General features: G+C 39.0%; 1 protein-coding gene and 1 pseudogene across 2 annotated transcripts in view; one reads left to right on the top strand and one right to left on the bottom strand.

Annotated features, from left to right (window-relative positions):
- The window catches only part of cpne2.S (copine II S homeolog), a 64739-nt gene that overhangs the window by 31187 nt on the left and 13407 nt on the right, over positions 1-20145 (top strand). For both annotated transcript variants that reach the window (XM_018260452.2, XM_041561128.1), the window contains exons 3-7: positions 8463-8642; positions 15751-15825; positions 17103-17174; positions 17326-17409; positions 19849-19938. In XM_018260452.2, the coding sequence (XP_018115941.1) occupies positions 8463-8642; positions 15751-15825; positions 17103-17174; positions 17326-17409; positions 19849-19938 (501 nt within the window). The remainder of the gene's footprint in view (positions 1-8462; positions 8643-15750; positions 15826-17102; positions 17175-17325; positions 17410-19848; positions 19939-20145) is intronic.
- LOC121393219 lies at positions 10890-11682 on the bottom strand (annotated as a pseudogene).

Genomic DNA, 20145 nt, shown 5'->3' with positions numbered 1-20145 from the left:
TTTTAATCGTGGTTTCATTAACCTCTAAAACCACTACATTTCATAAATAGACCTCTTAAAGCCTGTATTTCATACAGCACTATTTCTTGACAAGATATTTTCTATTTATTTTATATGTTTTTCGTTAGAGAGTTGTTTCTGGTCCTTTAATTTGCCTCAAGTCCAAGGTCACCTTCTGAAAAGCAGAACAGACATATGAACAAACACACCTGGAATATCATAAAATGTGATTGAAGTCAATATTACAGCAATACATTTCATATACAAACATGGACTTAGCAACTCAACACGGAGGATAAAACTTGTTGAAAGCCTCCCTACAAAGCTAGTAACAGAGCATCAGTCTGAGGGGATCACATTGCCCTCCTTTTCATACCTTCCAGGAAACTCAGAGTTTTATCTCTGGTTAAGAGACAATAACTGTGTTCAACTAACTAATCATTATTTGTGTTCAGTTAAGTAATCATTATTATTATTGATGAGTTGCTCAGAGGACCTAGTCTAGCAATTGGTATCTGTAAACAATGTATATTTTAGTAGTACATGAATGCCTTCTGTTTCTGTACATTTCAGGATGTCTCATACTAGATATAGAGAGACCTTTGTCTCTGAGAGAGGAAGGTCAATGATTAGTTTGACAAATCCTAAGAAAAGCAGTATGTGAGTGACATGAAGGAACAGTCAAAAACATTAAAAAAAATGTATTTTAAAATAATTAAAATTTACTTAGTATTGGATTGTGATACCAGGGGACCACCAGAGAACCTCACCACAAGGGCCCACTATACACATAAGCTCACCTGCTGCACGGATACCAAACTTCTCCCCCCGTCCTAGGGCAAAAGTGAAGTTTAGATCTTAGGCCAGCTTTTGCTGTAAGATCCCTACAGAAAATGTACAATGAGTGCTCCATTAACCCAAGCACTGCAGTAAGTTGACTGCAAAAAATAGGCCTAGTAACCCTAGACATGACAGAAAGATCACAGCAGAAATGAACAATGAGAATTGTATTAACCATAGATGGAAAGACCACTGCAGACAATAGACGCTACATGCCTGAGACATAACAAGACATATGTGAGAAAAGTAACTTACCCTGGTGGACCAATGGTGCGGCGGGGACGCCCGCCGCGCTGCTCCTCTTCAGCCGCCATTGCGGCTACTTAGGGCGCGCGCACCCGTGTCTCGGTTGTAATATTGACGCGGGCACAGTGGCGCGATGACGTCAGTGCGCAAAGGCACGCAATGGTGCGAAATTCAAAAGGGTATTTAAAGGGATCCCATTCTTTCACTCATTGCCAGTGATAGGTTTATCCTGTGGTGCTTTTGAGCCTTGTGCTATCTGTTTGACCCTGTTCCTGATTCTGATTGATTCTTGTTGTGACCCCTGCCTGACTTTTGACTATTCTGACCTCTGGATCCTGACCCTTGCCTGAATACCGACTACCTCTTCTGCTTTCTGATTGATCTCCCGGTTTGACCCTTGCCTGCCTGACTACGCTTATTCTCTGCCTGCCTCGAACCAGCCTGATCTTACTATGATTTTGACTTATTCCTTGTACTGTGACCTTCTGCCCAAAGACTCTAGTTTACAGTTGTACCCCTCTGCTTGTCTAGACCCCCTCACCTTGCACCTCTCGGTTTAAGACCTGGGGGCATCTGAGTAGCTGAGGGCTCCTTTCCGAAGCCAAAGGCGGCTTGGCATCGGTTCTAGATTTAGGGTGCCAACCGTTACAACATGCTTGTTTGATTACTGCAAAGGACTATGAAGAATTCATTAACCCCAGAATACTGAAAGTGGCAGAACCTAAAGGTTAGAATGACTGATTATGAGGGAAACATGGAGAGCAGCAAATAGTAAGAAGGGGCAGACAGTAAAATGTTAATATTAACAAAGAAGGATTTAGAAGTGGACAGAGTCCGTTGGGGTAATCAGCTACTAACAAGAAGAACTACTACCTGCACACCTACTCACCGTCCCCCACAGGCAGAGTCGCTCACCAGCTATCAATTCACTCCCTCATGTAATGCTCCTCTGAAGAATAGGATAGGATGGGCTAATTTTTTCACCGCGGAAATGACGGCCAAAGACTTGTATGGCGTTGTGCGTCAAAAAAACGTGTAACAAAAAAAATTTTGATGCCCATAGACTTTAATGGGCGTCGGCGACATTTCGCCGGCGGCAAATTTTTGGCGAAATGAAATGGGTCAAATTCGCCCATCCCTACTGAAGAACTCTGCAGTGACATAAGCATGTGCTGCACCACTTGCAGTGAGAAGTGGTGTAAAGGATATAAATACACAACCAAAACAAACCACTGATGCAGGAGGTGAGACAGGCTTGGCAGACAGCTATCCATTATTCCTTAGACCCACCAATCACCTCTCTTCCTACGACCCACTCTGGAAGAACCCAATAACGCACACCTCCATTATGTCCCTGTATTGAGATTGGGCTCTTGTTCAGTCTGTAGAGTGATTAAACTGACACACACAAGTAAAACAAACATAAGAGATTTATTGATACTTAGCTGAGGGACCCCTCCATAAAATGGCTCAGCAGCAATTCCAACATAACCAGGCACTCTGAAGTCCAGGCAGAAGTCAAAGAGCCTCCCCCCAAATGAAGCTTTATATATGTTTCCCCCACACAGGATATAAGAAGATTTATACATTTTAGCAGCTAGCATACTATATATGGTAAAAACTACACTTAGCATACTATATATAGTGAAAATCAAGCATTAACCAGTGTCACATTCCTTGAATTGCCAAAAGCTCTAGACGCCATCTTTAAGGTGTTGTTCTATTCTCTCTATCTTCTGCTCTGTGAATCACTCATTTTCCTTACAGTCCCTCATCTTTGGGCCAGGTACATACAAACACACACACAGGCTATTTTTTTTCCACATGAGCTAATTAACCTGTCTGACTACTTTTTTACTTTATCATTCTCTGAGGTACAATGCATCCCTCAGAGTTAGTTACCAATGTGTATGTAGTGCAATGTACAATTCATATACATGTTTAGATGGTTGGGCAGTATGGGTAAAATTGGCCAAATCGCCCAACCAGATGTGGTTGGGCTAATCCCAGTGCTCTCCACCTTTAAGGGGCAGGAAAATGTACATTATTTATGCACCTTTGTGCATGCATATGAGCATATAGAATCACAGCATATGGAAGCCTAGTGTAGACACAATACTTACATCTTGTCTAAAGGTCAGATTATAAACCCAAGGGCAACTCTCGGTATATCCATATGATTTACAATGCTTTCTCTCTGCTCAGAATAGTAATAATGCTGCAGAGGCTATATAAAGCTACTGAGTATTAGGAATAAAGAATGTGAGATAATTATCGTTTTTTTCTGTTGAGTTGCTGAATCAAGATTGACATATCTTGTCATCTGTATCCTAATAATCATTTCACATGCCTAGCTACTGGCAGATTTACTTCATAAACAGCACAATATGAAGTAACAAGAAAGTGTAGGCTTCCGTGTATAGATTTGTATGTATATGTATGTATATACTGTATATATATATATATATATATATATATATATATATATATATATATATATATATATATATATATATATACATACACACACACACACACGTACACACGTTGGGCCAAGGACAGCACTCCTAGGATTTAAAGAATTGGTAAACAAAAAATATAAATGCACAAAATGGTTTAGTACTCTGTGTTTCAGTCTCATACAGAGACCTTCATCTGAAGTGGTTTTATTATTATCAAGTCCTTGGAGCTCACTGAGCACTGAGCTCTGACAGAGCATTGAATAGTTAAGTCCAAATATTAAGCAGAATGCTGCATAAAATGAACACAAACCAAATTAATGGGAGCTCATTGACTCGAAAAAATAATTCTCTATGTTGCTACTGATTCAAAACTGATTTGTAAAGTTAGTTGTTTTGTTTTTTTCTACAATCAAGAACTGTTACATTTTGTAAAGTCTGGCTGGGTAATCATCTCCCATTATAATCAATGGTAATTACATTTGAGTATGGCCCACATTTTTGGGTGTGCGTGAGATTCTCATAAATTTTTCACTAATTTTCCTAGAGCTGACAAGGAACAACATGCAAAGTCCACACAGTCAGCTATTTTTTATCTTGTAATTAAAGGGATCATATGCCTTAAAGGAGAACTAAAGACTAACTAAAAAAGTAGGCTAGAAATGTTGCACATTATGTTTTGGGCTTCTGTACCAGCCCAAGACACCCACAGCCCTATAAAGATCTGTGTCTCCAAAGATGCCCCAGTAGCTCCCCATCTTCATTTCTGCTGATCCATGGCACATGCTCTGTGCTGCTGTCACTGAGCTTTGGGACGAACTCACAATATACTGTATATACAGAATAGAAATGTCACAATATAAGGCTGATTAGTACTACATGGCAGCACAAAAACCAGTGCAACTAGCATCAGAATTTGATAATCAGCCTTGTAGCATAATTTTCTCCTTGTAAATTTGAAATGACCCTTAAGTTTACAGGGATACTGTCATGGGAAAACATGTTTTTTGAATGCATCAGTCAGCAGAGCTGCTCCTGCAGAATTCTGCACTGAAATCCATTTTTCAAAAGAGCAAACAGATTTTGTTATATTCAATTTTGAAATCTGACATGGGGCTAGACATATTGTCAATTTCCCAGCTGTCTCCATTCATGTGACTTGTGCTCTGATAAACTTCAATCACTCTTTACTGCTGTACTGCAAGTTGGAGTGATATCACCCCCCCCAGCAGCCTAATAACAGAACAATGGGAAGGTAATGAGATAGCAGCTCCCTAACACAAGATAACAGCTCCCTGAAAGATCTAAGAACAGCACTCAATAGTAAAAGCGTCCCACTGAGACTGATTCAGGAGAAATAACAGGCTGCCATTAAGTAATTCCATCCTAAAGTGCAGGCACAAGTCACATGACTGGGGTAGCTGGGAAACTGACAAAATGTCTAGCCCCATGTCAGATTTCAAAATTGAATATAAAACAATCTGTTTTTAAGAAATGGATTTCAGTGCAGAATACTGCTGGAACAGCACTATTAACTGATGCGTTTTTGAAAAAACATGTTTTTCCATGACAGTATCCCTTTAACTTCTCAACAGCTGCTCAGAGAATACACTGAGCATGTGAGTGTCACAGACACTTTCCCAGATTGTGACCCCCTGTGACACGTTTGAAGTCCTGGATCATTGTTGCTATTGAGTTGCTGGAACTTTAGGCTAGTACAATAAGTTCAGTATGTAAAGTATGGCTTTTTTAACCATATTCATTTTTAGGGATTAGTTCTCCTTTAAAATTTAGTTCACTAAACCATCATAATTAACAGAAAATAGTTTAAAAAGTATCTGTTTATATTTATATACCTTTCTGGTCAAATATAGATTAAAAAGTAAAAAAACAGCACTCGACCCACTCCATTCACATACTTCCAATTCAATGATCCCCTCTGTATAAGTGTGTGCTACAGGCACATACAAAGCCAGAGGCTACACCACATCCACTTAGGCAGGCAAACGTGGGAGGCGCTCTTACTGATGTCATTTTGGCGCCATAATTCCTTCCTTGTTATCTCATGTCCCAAACTCCCCCCTGCCAGCACCAAATGCCACCCTGCTGCCTTCTCCATCACTTCTCTGCTGCTTTCCCTTATGGCCTCACTGATGCCTTCACAGATGACCTCCCTGCTGATTTCATCCATCACCTCCACCTGCCTTCCCCTATCACCTTCCTGCTACTTTCCCCAGTAACGTCCCTGCTGCCTTTACTGCTGTCTTCCCTGCTGCTTCCCTCATCATCGTCCCTGCTGCCTTCCCCAATTGCCCCTTGCTGCCTTCAATTGTACAATCCATAGCACAAATAAAAGTACTAAGTATAGTAGTCAATAGCAGTGAGAAAGTGTAAGTCTATTGCTTGAAAAAAATACAGTTTTATTAAAAAGGAAAACAAATCTTTTTATACGTTCCGCGGTCACTGTCAGTCCTACTCTCTGGTGCTTTAAGGGGCAGCCATTCCTCAACAAGTATGTATGTATGTGAGGGTAAGCCCGCCCATGACCCCTTTCAGTAGTTATCAACATCAATGCATCCAAGGGGCAGCCAATAAATTAAGCCTGACAGCCAGGCTCATTGTGATCCTGATCAAGAAAGAGGAGAGAAAGCTGCAGAAATGATCGCCTGTATCTCAAAACAGGTACAGACTGTTACCAGACATATTACAAAGTTGTTTAATTTAGTGCTAAGAAGCTATATATGCCGTATAATGACTTTAATAGTAAATGAGGTCCTAAGTATTTTCTAAACAGCTGCCTGGTGCTATATTTATATTTGCTAATTTTCCTCACTGCTGCTAACTTCAGCTCCGACTCACAGTTAGTAGGCTGACTCCACCACGTGCTCCTGTCGTAACACTCAAAAGTCATACAACAAACTTACCAAAAAGGATGGAGGAAACCTGAAAGCAGACCTTTGAATCAGTTAAATTTATTGAATCTGCTTTCAGATTTCCTCCATCCTTTTTGGTAAATTTGTTATGTGGCACAAATTAAGTCATTGTGAAGTAACCTTTCCCTGTATATTATTTGTAGGAAGGCCAACGCAAGTAAATAGAACTGGCATGTCGTGACTAAACTATGTATCATTTGCCTGTCTCTTCCCATAATAATTTCTTATGTGAAATGCACTGCATTTCTTCCTATGATTTACAAATGTTAATAGAAAATAAAAGAATTAGACAAAATATGTTGGGGAAGTGGGGGGCATATAAAGAGAAAACTATATCATTACTTTTGGAATCACGCTGCAAACGAAAAATTTGCATTTAAATAATGTACAGTCTTGTGGCTGCATTTTTATGAAAAGAATTAAATATACTCTTTTTCCTTTTTTTTTCATTGGTTTAATGTGGCCAGAGAGCAGCCTGATAATCTTCTGCGTGGGCAGCATTCCCTGCACAAAATAGTACAGTAAATGCAGCAGGACCATTTATCATAAAATTAGCCCAACCTTGTGAGTAATGTCATTATGGTATGTGCCTGGCTTTAAGCATCTCAAATAGTGACCTTTAAATCTGGCTCTAATGGAACCTACTGGGGCTTTCGTGGCTTCTGTAAAAGTATTTTTCTCTTTGAAAGAAGGTAAAGTGCTTGTACTTGGGAGAATGAGTTCTATATAATAATAGCCCTTATATCTATTTGTAGTACATTGCGTGACTAGGATTTGTAACAGGCTTAATCCCCTTCCTTTGTTAATTGACATGTCTTTGATACTAATTCTTCTCGGTAGAAAGTGATTATTAAAATTTATTTGTGAAATGCCAACCTATCCTGCAGCACTGTGTGGTCGTGTATGTGTGAGGGGGGTATTAAATACAATCATAAATGTTATAATCTGAAATAAAATCCGATCAAGTACAAGATCTACTGATCTAAGTTTGTATTCTAGATTACAGACTTTGCAGTGATCTCAGTGATAGTATAGCTAGAAATTTTAGCTCTTCACAGCAAAATATCCATATAGACTCTTCCAATTCCTTGAGGAATTGATGTGTTTCATAGTTACATTTTGATACCCCAAGAAGCCTCCTGTGCAGCCTTTGGCATTTTTGTTGTCTCTATTATTAAACCCCTTGGTCATCTATTAGATAATTAGATATGTTGAAATAAACATTAATTTATCTTCTATATATTATTTTGTTAAAGAACTATATAGCCCCCCCCCCAGAGATCTTATAGGGATCTTTTTATGACATTGCTCCTGTACAGTATTAAACAATTTTGGTATAACTGTACAAATGAGTAAAGCTTAAAGAGTCTCTTGCATCTCAACATAAGTGAACTGTGTCCCTGTGGGAGAAACAGGGCTGGATGCAGTAGGATCAAGACAAGGCACATAATACAAGTTGTGCTAGCACCATTGTGTTGGTTCAGCCTTTGCAGATTCCATGCATGATCCTAAGTGCAGGGCTCATGTACCTAAGAAAGTCTTGGAATTAAGACCATCTTATAGTAGGAAAAGAACACACCACTGGTTTGCAAGAAATGTGGCGGGGTGAGCTCTTTCCACCTTTCTCAGGGGTGGAACTTCATCAAGATCAGTCTTGATGAGTTGTTACTTTCAGGGTTACCTTAACACTTCGTGCCTACATATACATCCAACTTGTACTTACTAGATCTTACTAACTAGATTATTGACAGCAAGTGCATCAGAATGACTGAAGTTCCATACTTCTGTACAGTGTTTGCTAAGAAAAAACTGTGCTCAGTTTACCAATGTTGGTGCTTATTAGTGCCTATGAAGTATAAACCTCCTTTTTTAAGCAACTTATAAAGGGAGGTGTTACTTTTAAGTCTTCTGTGTGCTTCATGCATTCTCAGCTTCCCCCTTCAATAATGGTTTTATGTTACAAATGCTTTTTTTGTATTACTAGATTGACAGAACTGAAACAACAGTAAACAACCTAAATCCCGTGTTTGCCAAAAAGTTCACCATCAACTATCACTTTGAAGAGGTGCAGAAATTGAAACTTGGCTTATTTGACCAGGACAAGTCAAGCACCCAGCTCTACGAGCATGACTTCCTTGGGGAATTCTCATGCACACTTGGAATGGTGAGTAGGTTTCACAGATTTTAGCAAAACCCTTGGTATAAAACTTGATTCTCTGCTTCAAAGGAATTGTTCAGTATGAAAATAAAAACTGGATAAATAAATAGGCTGTGCAAAATACAAATGTTTATAATATAGTTAGTTAGTCAAAAATGTAATGTATAAAGGCTGGAGTGACTGGATGTCTAACAGAACAGAACACTACTGATTTTCAGCTCTCTTGGTTTCCACTGACTGGTTACCCTGGTGATCAAGCAGCAACCAATCAGTGACTTGGGGGGGAGCCACATGGGCCATAACTGTTGCTTTTGAATCTGAGGTTAAAACTAAGGATCAATTGCAAACTCACTGAACAGTTATGTCCCATGTGTTACCCTTTTTAATTGCTGACTAACTCAGAGTTAGAGAGCTGAAAAGCACGTGAGTAGTGTTCTGGCTATTATATCAGACATCCAGTCACTCCTGCCTTTATAGATTACATTTTTGCCTAACTAACTATATTAGAAAACTTTTTTATTTTGCACAGCCTATCTATTTATCCAGTTTTTATTTTTACACTGAACTGTTTCTTTAAAGGACTGCTTAAAGGATACAATAGGTAAATAGAAATGTTATCCACTGTGGATAGCTTTATTCACAGTTATACAATTGAAATTGCTTACTGTTATAAATCATTTGAGCTTCAGATAACTTAAAGAAACAGTGAGGAAAGTAATTGCCTGCCCTCCTCTACCCCATAGGCCTTGAAGGTGCTGCTGTACTCTCACCGTAAGGGTATTACAAAACACAGCAGGGAGCAGTCGGATTATTTAAGACTAGACATTAAGCCCGTTAAATTAACGGGCGCTAGAACATATGTAGTCAAACATTTATAAAAACAGAATTGTTCTAGTCTAAAAAAAAATCGCCAGAGACGGTCCGTGGGGCACATGCGCAGTAGCGCAATCCCACGGACACAGGGACTGGACGCAGAGACACTTCAACTTTATTATATAGGATGGGGCACATGCGCAGTAGCGCAATCCCACGGAGACAGGGACTGGACGCAGAGACACTTCAACTTTATTATATAGGATACGATTATATAGGATAAGGTTATTCCTATTTCTCTAACGTCCCACAGATACAATTATGCAAGCCAGCACAGAAACACAGAATATCCAGGAGACACACTATTACGTAAACATGTTTATGAAACAACCACACAGCACATTTTCCCCAATATTCATTTGACCACGCCCACGCATGTTCTAGGCCCGCCTACCGGCCACCTTTTGTTCTGGCAATTAAATCAAAGCCAAGTGACAGGAAGGCTGATGAAACCAGAATTTCAGTTTGCACATCTACCTCCGTCGGATTAAACATAATTACTTTTTCGCTACCACAGTTGTTGAATGATTTTTTCCCCAGATAGCGGATGTCGCTGCCCGTAATATAAACGGTCGCTTATTGTCGTTACACGTGTCATTGCGTAGTAGGGCGTGGTTTATGCTGGTATATAAGAGGCGGAGCGGTGCTTTAGCATTAGACAGACGCAGTGCTTCGAGACAGAACTTTGAGTTATTTTAAGGTTCCTGCTTCAACAGTGATTGAACGGAACCAGGGCCGGACTGGGAGAAAAAAGCAGCCCTGGCAAAAAAAAATCAAAGCAGCCCACTTCAGGTATGGGATTGTTTATCTGGAAACCCATTATCCAGAAAGCTCCAAATTACGGAAAGGCCATCTCCCATAGACTTCATTATAATCAAAATAATCAAAATGTTTAAAAATGATTTCCTTATTCTCTGTTATAATAAAACAATAGCTTGTACTAAGATATAATTAGTATTTATTGGGAGCAAAATCAGATTATTGGGTTTATTTAATGTTTACATGATTTTCTAGTAGACTTAAGGTATGAAGATCACCCCAGTCCAGGCATATGAGTTATTGAATTATAAATGAACATGCGCCCATAAGATTGATACTTTCAGGTCCTGTAAGGGCCAACTGCTGTGTTTTCTGTAGCAAACAAACTGACCATCAGTTGAACATGTGGAGTCTGTATGGACTGGTGATTGGCCAACCCTTTACCCATACTCCTAGTAGAGGGTCAACCAGAGCCTGCAGATGAGTTATGTGCACTGGGATGACCTAGGCCCCTTCTGATGAGGCTTCAGGAACCCCTATAAGTGCCAGAGAGGGCCAAAACCCTAGCCTGTTTTTAGTAGAGGGGCCTGTGAAGTGAGACCCGGTCAGGGGCCACACAAATTGAACTCATGGCGGCTCTACTGGGGGTCTGGCTGTAATGTCCATTTGCATAGCTAAAGTCTGTGAGACCCTATGGATAGGAGATCTGTATAGGAGATTGGTGGGATCCCCTCAGGGAAAACTGTTGGTCTGTTTGGCCAAAGACAAACAGCCTCCCCTGGCAGAGATGGCCGGCAGCGGCGGTCCCATCACTTTCCCCGGGAGTGTAAACAGCAGCTGATAGCAATGACAATCCCTGCAATTCGCCGGGTCGTAGGGGGGTGCCACGATGTCCAGGAAGGCAGCGGGCCCATCCAAAGGGCTGATATGATTCAGGTTCTCCCTGTGCGGAGCCAGCAGGCAGGGCGGGCTGTTATCCCCAAACTCTCCCACGGAGCGCATCGCTGCCCGCCGCACAGAGCCGCACTGGTAGGAGAGCAGCGGAGGGGTGAAAGTGAGAGGTTTCGAGGGGCTCCTTGCCTGCTGTCCCGGCCGCTTGCAGGCGATCAAAGCCGTTAATGCGGAACTTGACTTGCTCCCAGACCCACATCTTCTGCCCGCACCCGGCTCATTTTCCGCAGCTGACCCAAGCTCTCTGCCAACAGGCCCAGGCCAACCCCTCCGCTGCTGTGAAAAGTCTGCTAAGCCACCTTCTGTATCAGAGAGCTCATCTCGTCCCGATTCATCTCCCTCCGGCTCCTGTCAGCGCTTTGGCGAGGAGCTCTTCCGTGCTGCGTGCCTTCAGCGCTCCCGCTTGCTCCTTCTCAGCCGGGATACAGTATTGTGACAGCGGGTATGCTTCAACATTTTTATATCCGTGGGGCACATGCGCAGTAGCGCAATTATTATATCCGTGGGGCACATGCGCAGTAGCGCAATCCCACGGACACAGGGACTGGACGCAGAGACACTTCAACTTTATTATATAGGATTGCACAGATTTATATATGAATAAATGAATCTCAGACTAGTCAAACATTTGAATAACTGATGTTTTTCTTACTTACTTCTTACTCCCTGTACTCTTGAACATTATTCATTGGCTTTCTATTAATTTATTTACCTATCTATAGTTTAAAATAGGATTTTTCTGATAAATGACAGAAGATTGTGAGCTTATTTGACTAAAATGTCATGCATGAAACTAAGCGATAAGTTTACTATCCTTTATTTAAGTGTGTGGTTGTTAAAATCATCCATAATTCATGCCAAAATGTACTAAAGGTCAGCTGTAGAATTTTGTTGTCTACATATTACTATAAAGGACAGCAAAACCAGCCATGCAATAAATTCCTGGGAGATGAGGAAAATTGCAGCAGTAATCACCCTATCCTATACCTCAACCAACCTGGGAATGAAGGTTGGCATTTATACTCACTCTGGGTGCTTGGCAAATCGACACAACTGCATTGCCCAAGTCTTGAGTAACTTTAAGAGAATGTAAACCTTAAAATAAAATTTTATTTAACTAAAGAAAATGTATTTCCAAGCAACTTACCAATAACACTCACATACTTACATATTTTCACTAGTTATGTTATGTGTAAATTTAACTGCAATTGAAACCAATACTTGTCTGACCCTTTTTATTTCTGTTTTTTCCTCTTTTTGGGTCTGATTTTTAAACATGTTAGGCCAGTAGCAAAACCAGTGTTTTCATCACCACAAATGCTAACCTGCTCTATTTTATCTGCAGCATATCTGTAACATAGTAAGTTAGGTTGAAAAAAGACTCACACCCACCAAGTTCAACCTTTTAACTCTGTTTTAACCTGCCTAACTGCTAGTTGATGCAGAGGAAGGCAAAGAAACATTTGAAGCCTCTCCAATTTGCCTTAGAGGGTGAAAAAATTCTCCTGACTCCAAAATCGGACTAGTCCCTGGATCAACTTGTGCTATGAGCTATCTTCCATAACCCTGTATTCCGTCACTTGCTAAAAAGTCATTCAACCTTAAATGCTATCTAATATATCAGCCTGCACGACTGATTCATGGAGAGAATTCCACATCTTCACAGCTCTCACTGTATAAAACCCCTTCCAAATATTTAGATGGAACCTCCTTTCTTCTAATCGGAATGAGTGACCTTGTGTCAACTGGAAAGACCTACTGGTTAATAATAAGCATTAGAGAGATTATTATATGATCCCTTTATATATTTATACATAGTTATCACATCACCCCTTCTCCAGCGTGAACATCCCCAAATTGGTCATTCTTTCCTCATACTGTAGCTGTGATTTTCCTACCTTTTACCAGCTTAGTTGCCTTTCTCTGTACCCTCTTATTCAATAATGTCCTGTTTAAAGGGGTGGTTCACCTTTAAGGCAACTTTTATTATCTTATAGAATGGCCAATTCTAAGCAACTTTTCAATTGTTTTTCATTATTTATTTTTTATCATTTTATAGTTATTTGACTTTTTCTTCTGACTTTTTGCAGCTTTCAAATGGGCGTCGCTGACTCCCTTCTAAAAAATAAATTCTCTGTAAGGCTACCAATGTATTGTTATTTTTTATTACTGATCCTTCTATTCAGGCCCTCTCCTATTCATATTCCAGTCTCTTATTCAAATCAATGCATGGTTGCTAGGGTAATTTGGATCCTAGTTACCAGATTGCTTAAGATGCTGCTGAATAAAAAGTTAAATAACTCAACAATCTTTGATAATAAAAAATGAAATCCAATTGCAAATTTGGACCTAGATTTTACTATTGGGTGCTGTTCTTGGATCTACCAGGCAGCTGTTATCTTGTGTTAAGGTGGCCATACACTATTATATCCGCTCATTTGGCGAGGTCGCCAAACGAGCGGATCTTAACCCGATATGCCCAATAACAGCTGGGCGATATCTGGTAAATCCAAACGTATGGCCCTCAGATTACAATGCTCTGAATGGGCGCGACGGGTCGGAGGACTGCATCAACTAGCCATGCGGTCCTGAATCGGTGAAAAAATCAAACTTTCCTGATTGATATCTGCCCGATTTTCGGCCTGATATCGATCAGAAGGACACGTCGGGAGCCCCACACACGGGCAGATAAGCTGAATCGGTCTAAAGGACCAATATCAGCAGCTTTAATCTGCCCATGTATGGCCACCTTTAGGGAGCTGCTATCTGGTTACCTTCCCTTTGTTCTGCTGAAGTGCTGCTGGGGAAAGGGAGAGTCGGTGATATCACTTCAAATTGCAGTGCAGTAGCAAAGAGTGACTGAAGATTATCAGATCACAAGTCACATGACTGGAGCAGCTGGGAAACTGACAATATGTCTAAGCCCATGTCAGATTTCAAAATTAAATATAAAAAATCTGTTTGCTCTTTTGAGAAGTAGATTTCAGTGCATAATTCTGCTAGAACAGCACTATTAAAACTCTAAACTGTGTTTTATTAAAAAAAAAAAAAACAATTTCCCATGACAATATCCCTTCTAGCAGTGTAACCTGTGATCACTGGGAAAATAGTTTAATTACTTTTTATTTATCAATAAAGTCAATAAATATTGCATTATGGCATCTTCAATTCAATATTTACTAAGGTGACATGTGTAAACAGTCTGCATCAACACTCCTGTTTCTGCTTGGATTTGGCATGGTTACTCTGGATTCCTTCCATGCTCCAAAAACATGTAGAAACCAGTTAATTGTTTCCTGATAAACCTTACTGAAGTGTGTGAGCAGTGTAGTGGCCTTTGATCTACAGTGGCAGGGACTGATGTCAGTGCTGAAAAAACTGATGACTGATATTTTGGTGCTATATAGATAAAGAATATGAAAAGAATATGAGTGCACATATTTAGAGAATAGATGCACGAATACAGGGTTGCCCAAACGGTAGATCGGGATCTACCAGTAGACCTTTAGCTGGGGATCAGTAGATCTCAAGACACTGTCAACAAACTGCTTGTCTATTTCACCTTCCTATTTCATGCTTTTCATTCAGATAATTATTATGTTAAGTTATGTTATGTATAGTTGTTTTTTAAATATAGCAATACCATTTTCTGTTAAATCAATATAATATTTAAGTAATATTTTCCATGAAACAGAATGCTAATTTTATGGATGTAGATCATAATGGGAAACATCACTAAAAGCAGACCTCACATTAGTAAAGTATGGGCACTCCTGCACTAATATATTCCCTTACATGGGGTAGATTTGAAATCCTGGAAAAATATTAGGAAGCTCTATATTGGCCATCGATAAAGCAGCTGCTTAGTTTGGGTTTAATTTCTGATATAGCAGTGGAAATAACGAATAAGCAAAATACTCATTTAGTCTATTGCAGCTATTGTACTTACCATAACATTAAGTCTATCTGTAAAATGAAGTTTTGTATTGAATATCAGCAAGAACAGCATTTTATATATATATTTTTTTTGTTCCTGAAGACGGCTCCAGCGGTTTGAGCCGAAACGTTGAATAAAAGGTTTTCTATTTTTGTATAAAGACCTGTTGGTGCGGTTTTTCTCTCTTGCCTATGACTATTGACACATGTAACCAGCACACAGGCATTGCTTTTTTCGGTTATCCGTGTGCACTGTACTCAAATTTGCTATATATATATATATATATATATATATATATATATATATATATATATATATATATATATATATATATATATATATATATATATATATATATATATATATATATATATATATATATATATATATATACATACACACACACACACATACACATGCATTTATGCATTATGTACAAAATATGCATATTAAACATTGTACTGTATAATGTTCTCCATGCAAGCAGTGTTTAATATAAATGTGTAATATGTACTGTATCATCATATAACAAATGGTCTTAAAATATTCTAATTGCCTCCTATTTAAAGCGATTGTTGTCTTTGATTTCTCCAGATTGTATCCAGCAAGAAGATAACACGACCTCTGATTCTGGGGAACGGAAAGCCAGCAGGGAAGGGAGTCATAACGGTATAGCGGCTTTCTTTTTTTGTACTGCATGTGTCATTTTTAAAAGCTATTTGAACTTCACACTGCGTTAATCGGTTGATTATTCCACTGGTAGCAATCATTCTGTTTCTAGTAAAAGGTGAAAATCTGCATCGTAGCAACAGTAACATAGCAACAAGATAACGGAGTGTCAGGATAACAATATGTTGCAGGTCCCTCTATGCATGAGACAGACACGAGTGCCTGGTTCTTTCATTATGTCATCAATGTTGTAAACAAAGCGAACATTGTAAGATTTAATGGCTCTGAGCAGAAGAGTTTAATTTCATCCCTTCACTGCCAGAAGGGTTGGAAAAGAATAATACAATTGAGATAATTTAGCTCTTAAAGGGGGTTGTTCACCTTTGAGATAACTTTTAGTATGATGTAGAGATTGATATTTTGAGACAATTTAATTGCTTTTCATTTTTTATTTGTGGTTTTTGAGTTATTTAGCTTTTTGTTCAATTTGCATTTTAAACAATCAGTAGCTAGGGTCAGTAGCGTAACTAGAGGGGGGCGGGCCCTGGTGCATGACGCGCAGCCGGGCCCCGCCCCCCTCCGTACGGCCCGCATTTTCAGTGGCGCACGGGCTGCCAGGGGGGCCCTGAGGGGGTGCTCCTGGCAAGGGTCCTAGCAACCATGCATTGATTTAAATAATAGTCTGGAATATGAATAGGAGAGGTCTGAATAGCAAGATGAGTAATAAAAATTAGCAATAACAATACATTTGTAGCCTTAAAGAGCATTTGTTCTTTTGGAAAGGGTCAAAAGTGACCCCCATTTGAAAACTGGAAAGATTGAGAAGAAAAAAGCAAATAACTCAAAAAGGACAACATGTAAATAATGAAAACCTATTGCAAAGTTGCTAGGAATTGGACATATAACATACTAAAAGTTACCTCAAAGGTGAACCCCCCTTTGATAACAAAAATGTTGTCTTTTTATTATCTTATTATCTGCAAACCCTACAACGCTGCCACCTCTTAGTTGTTAGATACTTATAGATCGGGCAAGAACAAAAGGTCATATATCATGCACAGATTATCATACTAGTGCTCCTCTTTTTGTCCAGGGCACTTATTCTTCCATATTACAGTCTGAAAAATGTAGGTTTTATAGACTAGTTTAAGGTGTTTAGAAGAAATTGATATACTCTATGTATATTATCTAGAAATGGCATAGAAAATCAGTTTGTTTCAATAATGATATTGCTTAAAAGTCCTAATATTCATGCAACCTATGTATCTGTTTTTTAGGTAATTGCCCAGGAACTGTCTGATAACAGGGTTATAACACTGTACATGGCTGGGAGGAAGCTGGACAAAAAGGTATGGTCATTAGAGCTTTCTGACGTGTTTTATTAAAACATTGTATGTTTGTTTACCATGCACAGTTAGTACTTAATCTCCTTTCTACCTATTTACCAGTTACACTGTCAGTCAATCATCTTAAACATGTTCTTGTTGACACCTTCTACAGGACCTGTTTGGAAAGTCCGATCCGTTTTTAGAGTTTTATAAGCAAGGTGATGATGGAAAATGGATGCTGGTCCATAGGACAGAGGTAATTTGGGGGACTGATGCTTTATAATTTATCATATTCATAAAAGGCTTCATATGGAGTAAGAGAACAAACTTTATGACTGTGAATTTGGCAAAAAATTGAAGTATTTGATCAGTGATGTTCCTTTTAATTGGTACATTTCAGGTTCAGTTAACTTGCGGTATAAAGCCAGAAAGGGTAATAATCAGCCGGCATAATTTATAGTGTGGTTCCACCAGAGTTATTAAAGGGGTTGCTCACCTGCGAGTTAACTCTTAGGGGCACATTTACTTAGCTCGAGTGAAGGATTAGAATAAAAAATACTTCTAATTTCGAAGTATTTTTTTGGCTACTTCGATCATCAAATTGGCTACTTCGACTTCGAATCGAACGATTCAAACTAAAAATCGTTAGATTATTCGACCATTCGATAGTCGAAGTACTGTCTCTTTTAAAAAAACTTTGACCACCTACTTCGCCACCTAAAACCTACCGAGCACCAATGTTAGCCTATGGGGAAGGTCCCCATATGCTTTCCTTGCAATTTCTGATCGAAGGAAAATCGTTCGTTCGATGTATTAAAATCCTTTGAATCATTCGATTCGAAGGATTTAATCGTTTGATCGAAGGATTTTTCCTTCAATCGTTCGATCGAAGGAATTGCGGTAAATCCTTCAACTTCGATATTCGAAGTCGAAGGATTTAACTTTGATGGTCGAATTTCGAGCAATGGTAAATGTGCCCCTTAGTATGATGTAGAGCAGGGATCCCAAACCTTGTGAACCCGTGAGCAACATTCAGAATTAAAAGGAGTTGGGGAGCAACACTAGCATGAAAATGTTCCTAAGGTGCCAAATAAGTGCTGTGATTGGCCATTTAGTAGCCCCTATGTGCATTGTCAACCTACATTGAGGCTCTGTTTAGCAGTGCACCTGGTTTTTATGCAGCCAAAACTTGCTTCCAAGCCTGGAATTCAAAAATAAGCAACTGCTTTGAGGCCACAGGGAGCAACATCCAAGGGGTTGGTGAGCAACATGTTGCTCACGAGCTACTGGTTGGGGATCGCTGATGTAGAGAGTGATATTTTGAGACAAATTGTTTTTTTTAGGTATTTAGCGTTTTATTCGGCAGCTCTCCAGTTTGCAATTTCAGCCATCTAGTTGCTAGGGTCCACATTACCCTAGCAACCATGCGCTGATTTGAATAAGAGACTGGAATATGAGTAGGAGAGGCCTAAATAGAAAGATGAGTAATAAAAAGTAGCAATAACAATACATTTGTAGCCTTACAAACCTAATCTAATCTTTTAGTGAGTGCCCAAAAGACCAGATAATGGTTAACATACAGCTGTTTTCCAAAAAGACTAGAGAAAGATGAAGACAATTAGAAAAAGAATAACAATAAACAGAGAAGCAAAAGAGGAAGGAGAAGGAAGAGAACAGAGAAAAGCAGACATCACAAGAAAAAGGGAGATATGTTAGAAGATGGATGGGGTTACGTGAAGAAAGAAAATGGAAAGATTTGGAAAAAAACCAAAAAGGAGGTTATTAAATGAAATGACAGATAAAGTTAGGAACAATAAAAAAATAAAATCTACACATGTATGGGCAGCTTAAGAGGAGAAAGATGAAAAAGTGAGAAAAGAGCAAACATGGAGAGGAGGGAAGAAGAATAAAAAAACAAAGTATGGAATAATAAGAGAAAGAAAATGGTTGGTAATGTTTATCTGCTGATTATATGGTTTACAGCCTGTACCACAGGTAATGTAACCAACAGATGTGTTGTAGTTAACCTACCAAGGTATAAACTAATACTCTAAATTGTTGGTTTAAAGTGAATAAATGATATAATAATAAACAGTATAATTTTCTATCATCTTAAAGGAATCCAATACACAAAAAGATTGCTTAGTTTGTGCTTAATAGAAGGAAATACCAATGCCCTCATTTTATGGTAGCTATTATACTATTATCACAATTCCAGAAGGGTTTTACTAGCCATGGTCCCATTGAAATCATTCCACCTACCATGGCTGCTTGGCGATTGTCCCCTGCTGGGTCCTTCTAATGGGCCTTTGGCCTTAGAGAGCTCTGATCCAAATGCCATGCGTGTTGTTAACATTAATATTTCAGTTTTTAACAATGGAAAACTGAAAATTAATTAATCATGGTCATTTAAAGCATTTGTGAGTCAAACAAGCACGGCTGATAAAGGAACCTTAAATACATGAATTGGCTATTACTTTAAGCAAGGTTATGTATTCTTTGGGGGAGTGCCTGACTGACTGCACACAGATGAGTAGCTCCAGTACATCTTACATTAATCATGCACAATTGACAAGCACTGGATTTCCTGTAATTACAGACACAATTGTCGATGCGTTTGCATTTTGCTCGCACATATGTAAAATCTCAAGTGTTTTCATTTTCATTCAGCATGAACATTTCCTTTTACTTCAAGGTTATAAAATACACTCTGGACCCAGTATGGAAGCCATTTACAGTTCCTTTACAGTCTTTGTGTAATGGAGACATTGAGAAGCCTATCAAGGTACAAAACCAAAAACGTATATATTATGAGCCATGTTGCCTAATGGAGATTTAAGAAATCTTTTATTATGCTTTGATAATGACTTTGTGGTCTAGTTGATGTAATGTTACTTAGTAGACATTAAAGGGGAATATTATGTCTACAGCTTATTAAAGCAGCATATCATTACAGTTTTTTTTTAGATAAATGAGGGTTGGAGAAATCAGA

The sequence above is a fragment of the Xenopus laevis genome, chromosome 4S, assembly GCF_017654675.1.
Source record: "Xenopus laevis strain J_2021 chromosome 4S, Xenopus_laevis_v10.1, whole genome shotgun sequence".
In the NCBI taxonomy this organism is placed as follows: domain Eukaryota; kingdom Metazoa; phylum Chordata; class Amphibia; order Anura; family Pipidae; genus Xenopus; species Xenopus laevis.
This window is presented reverse-complemented; position numbering and strand designations above follow the sequence as displayed.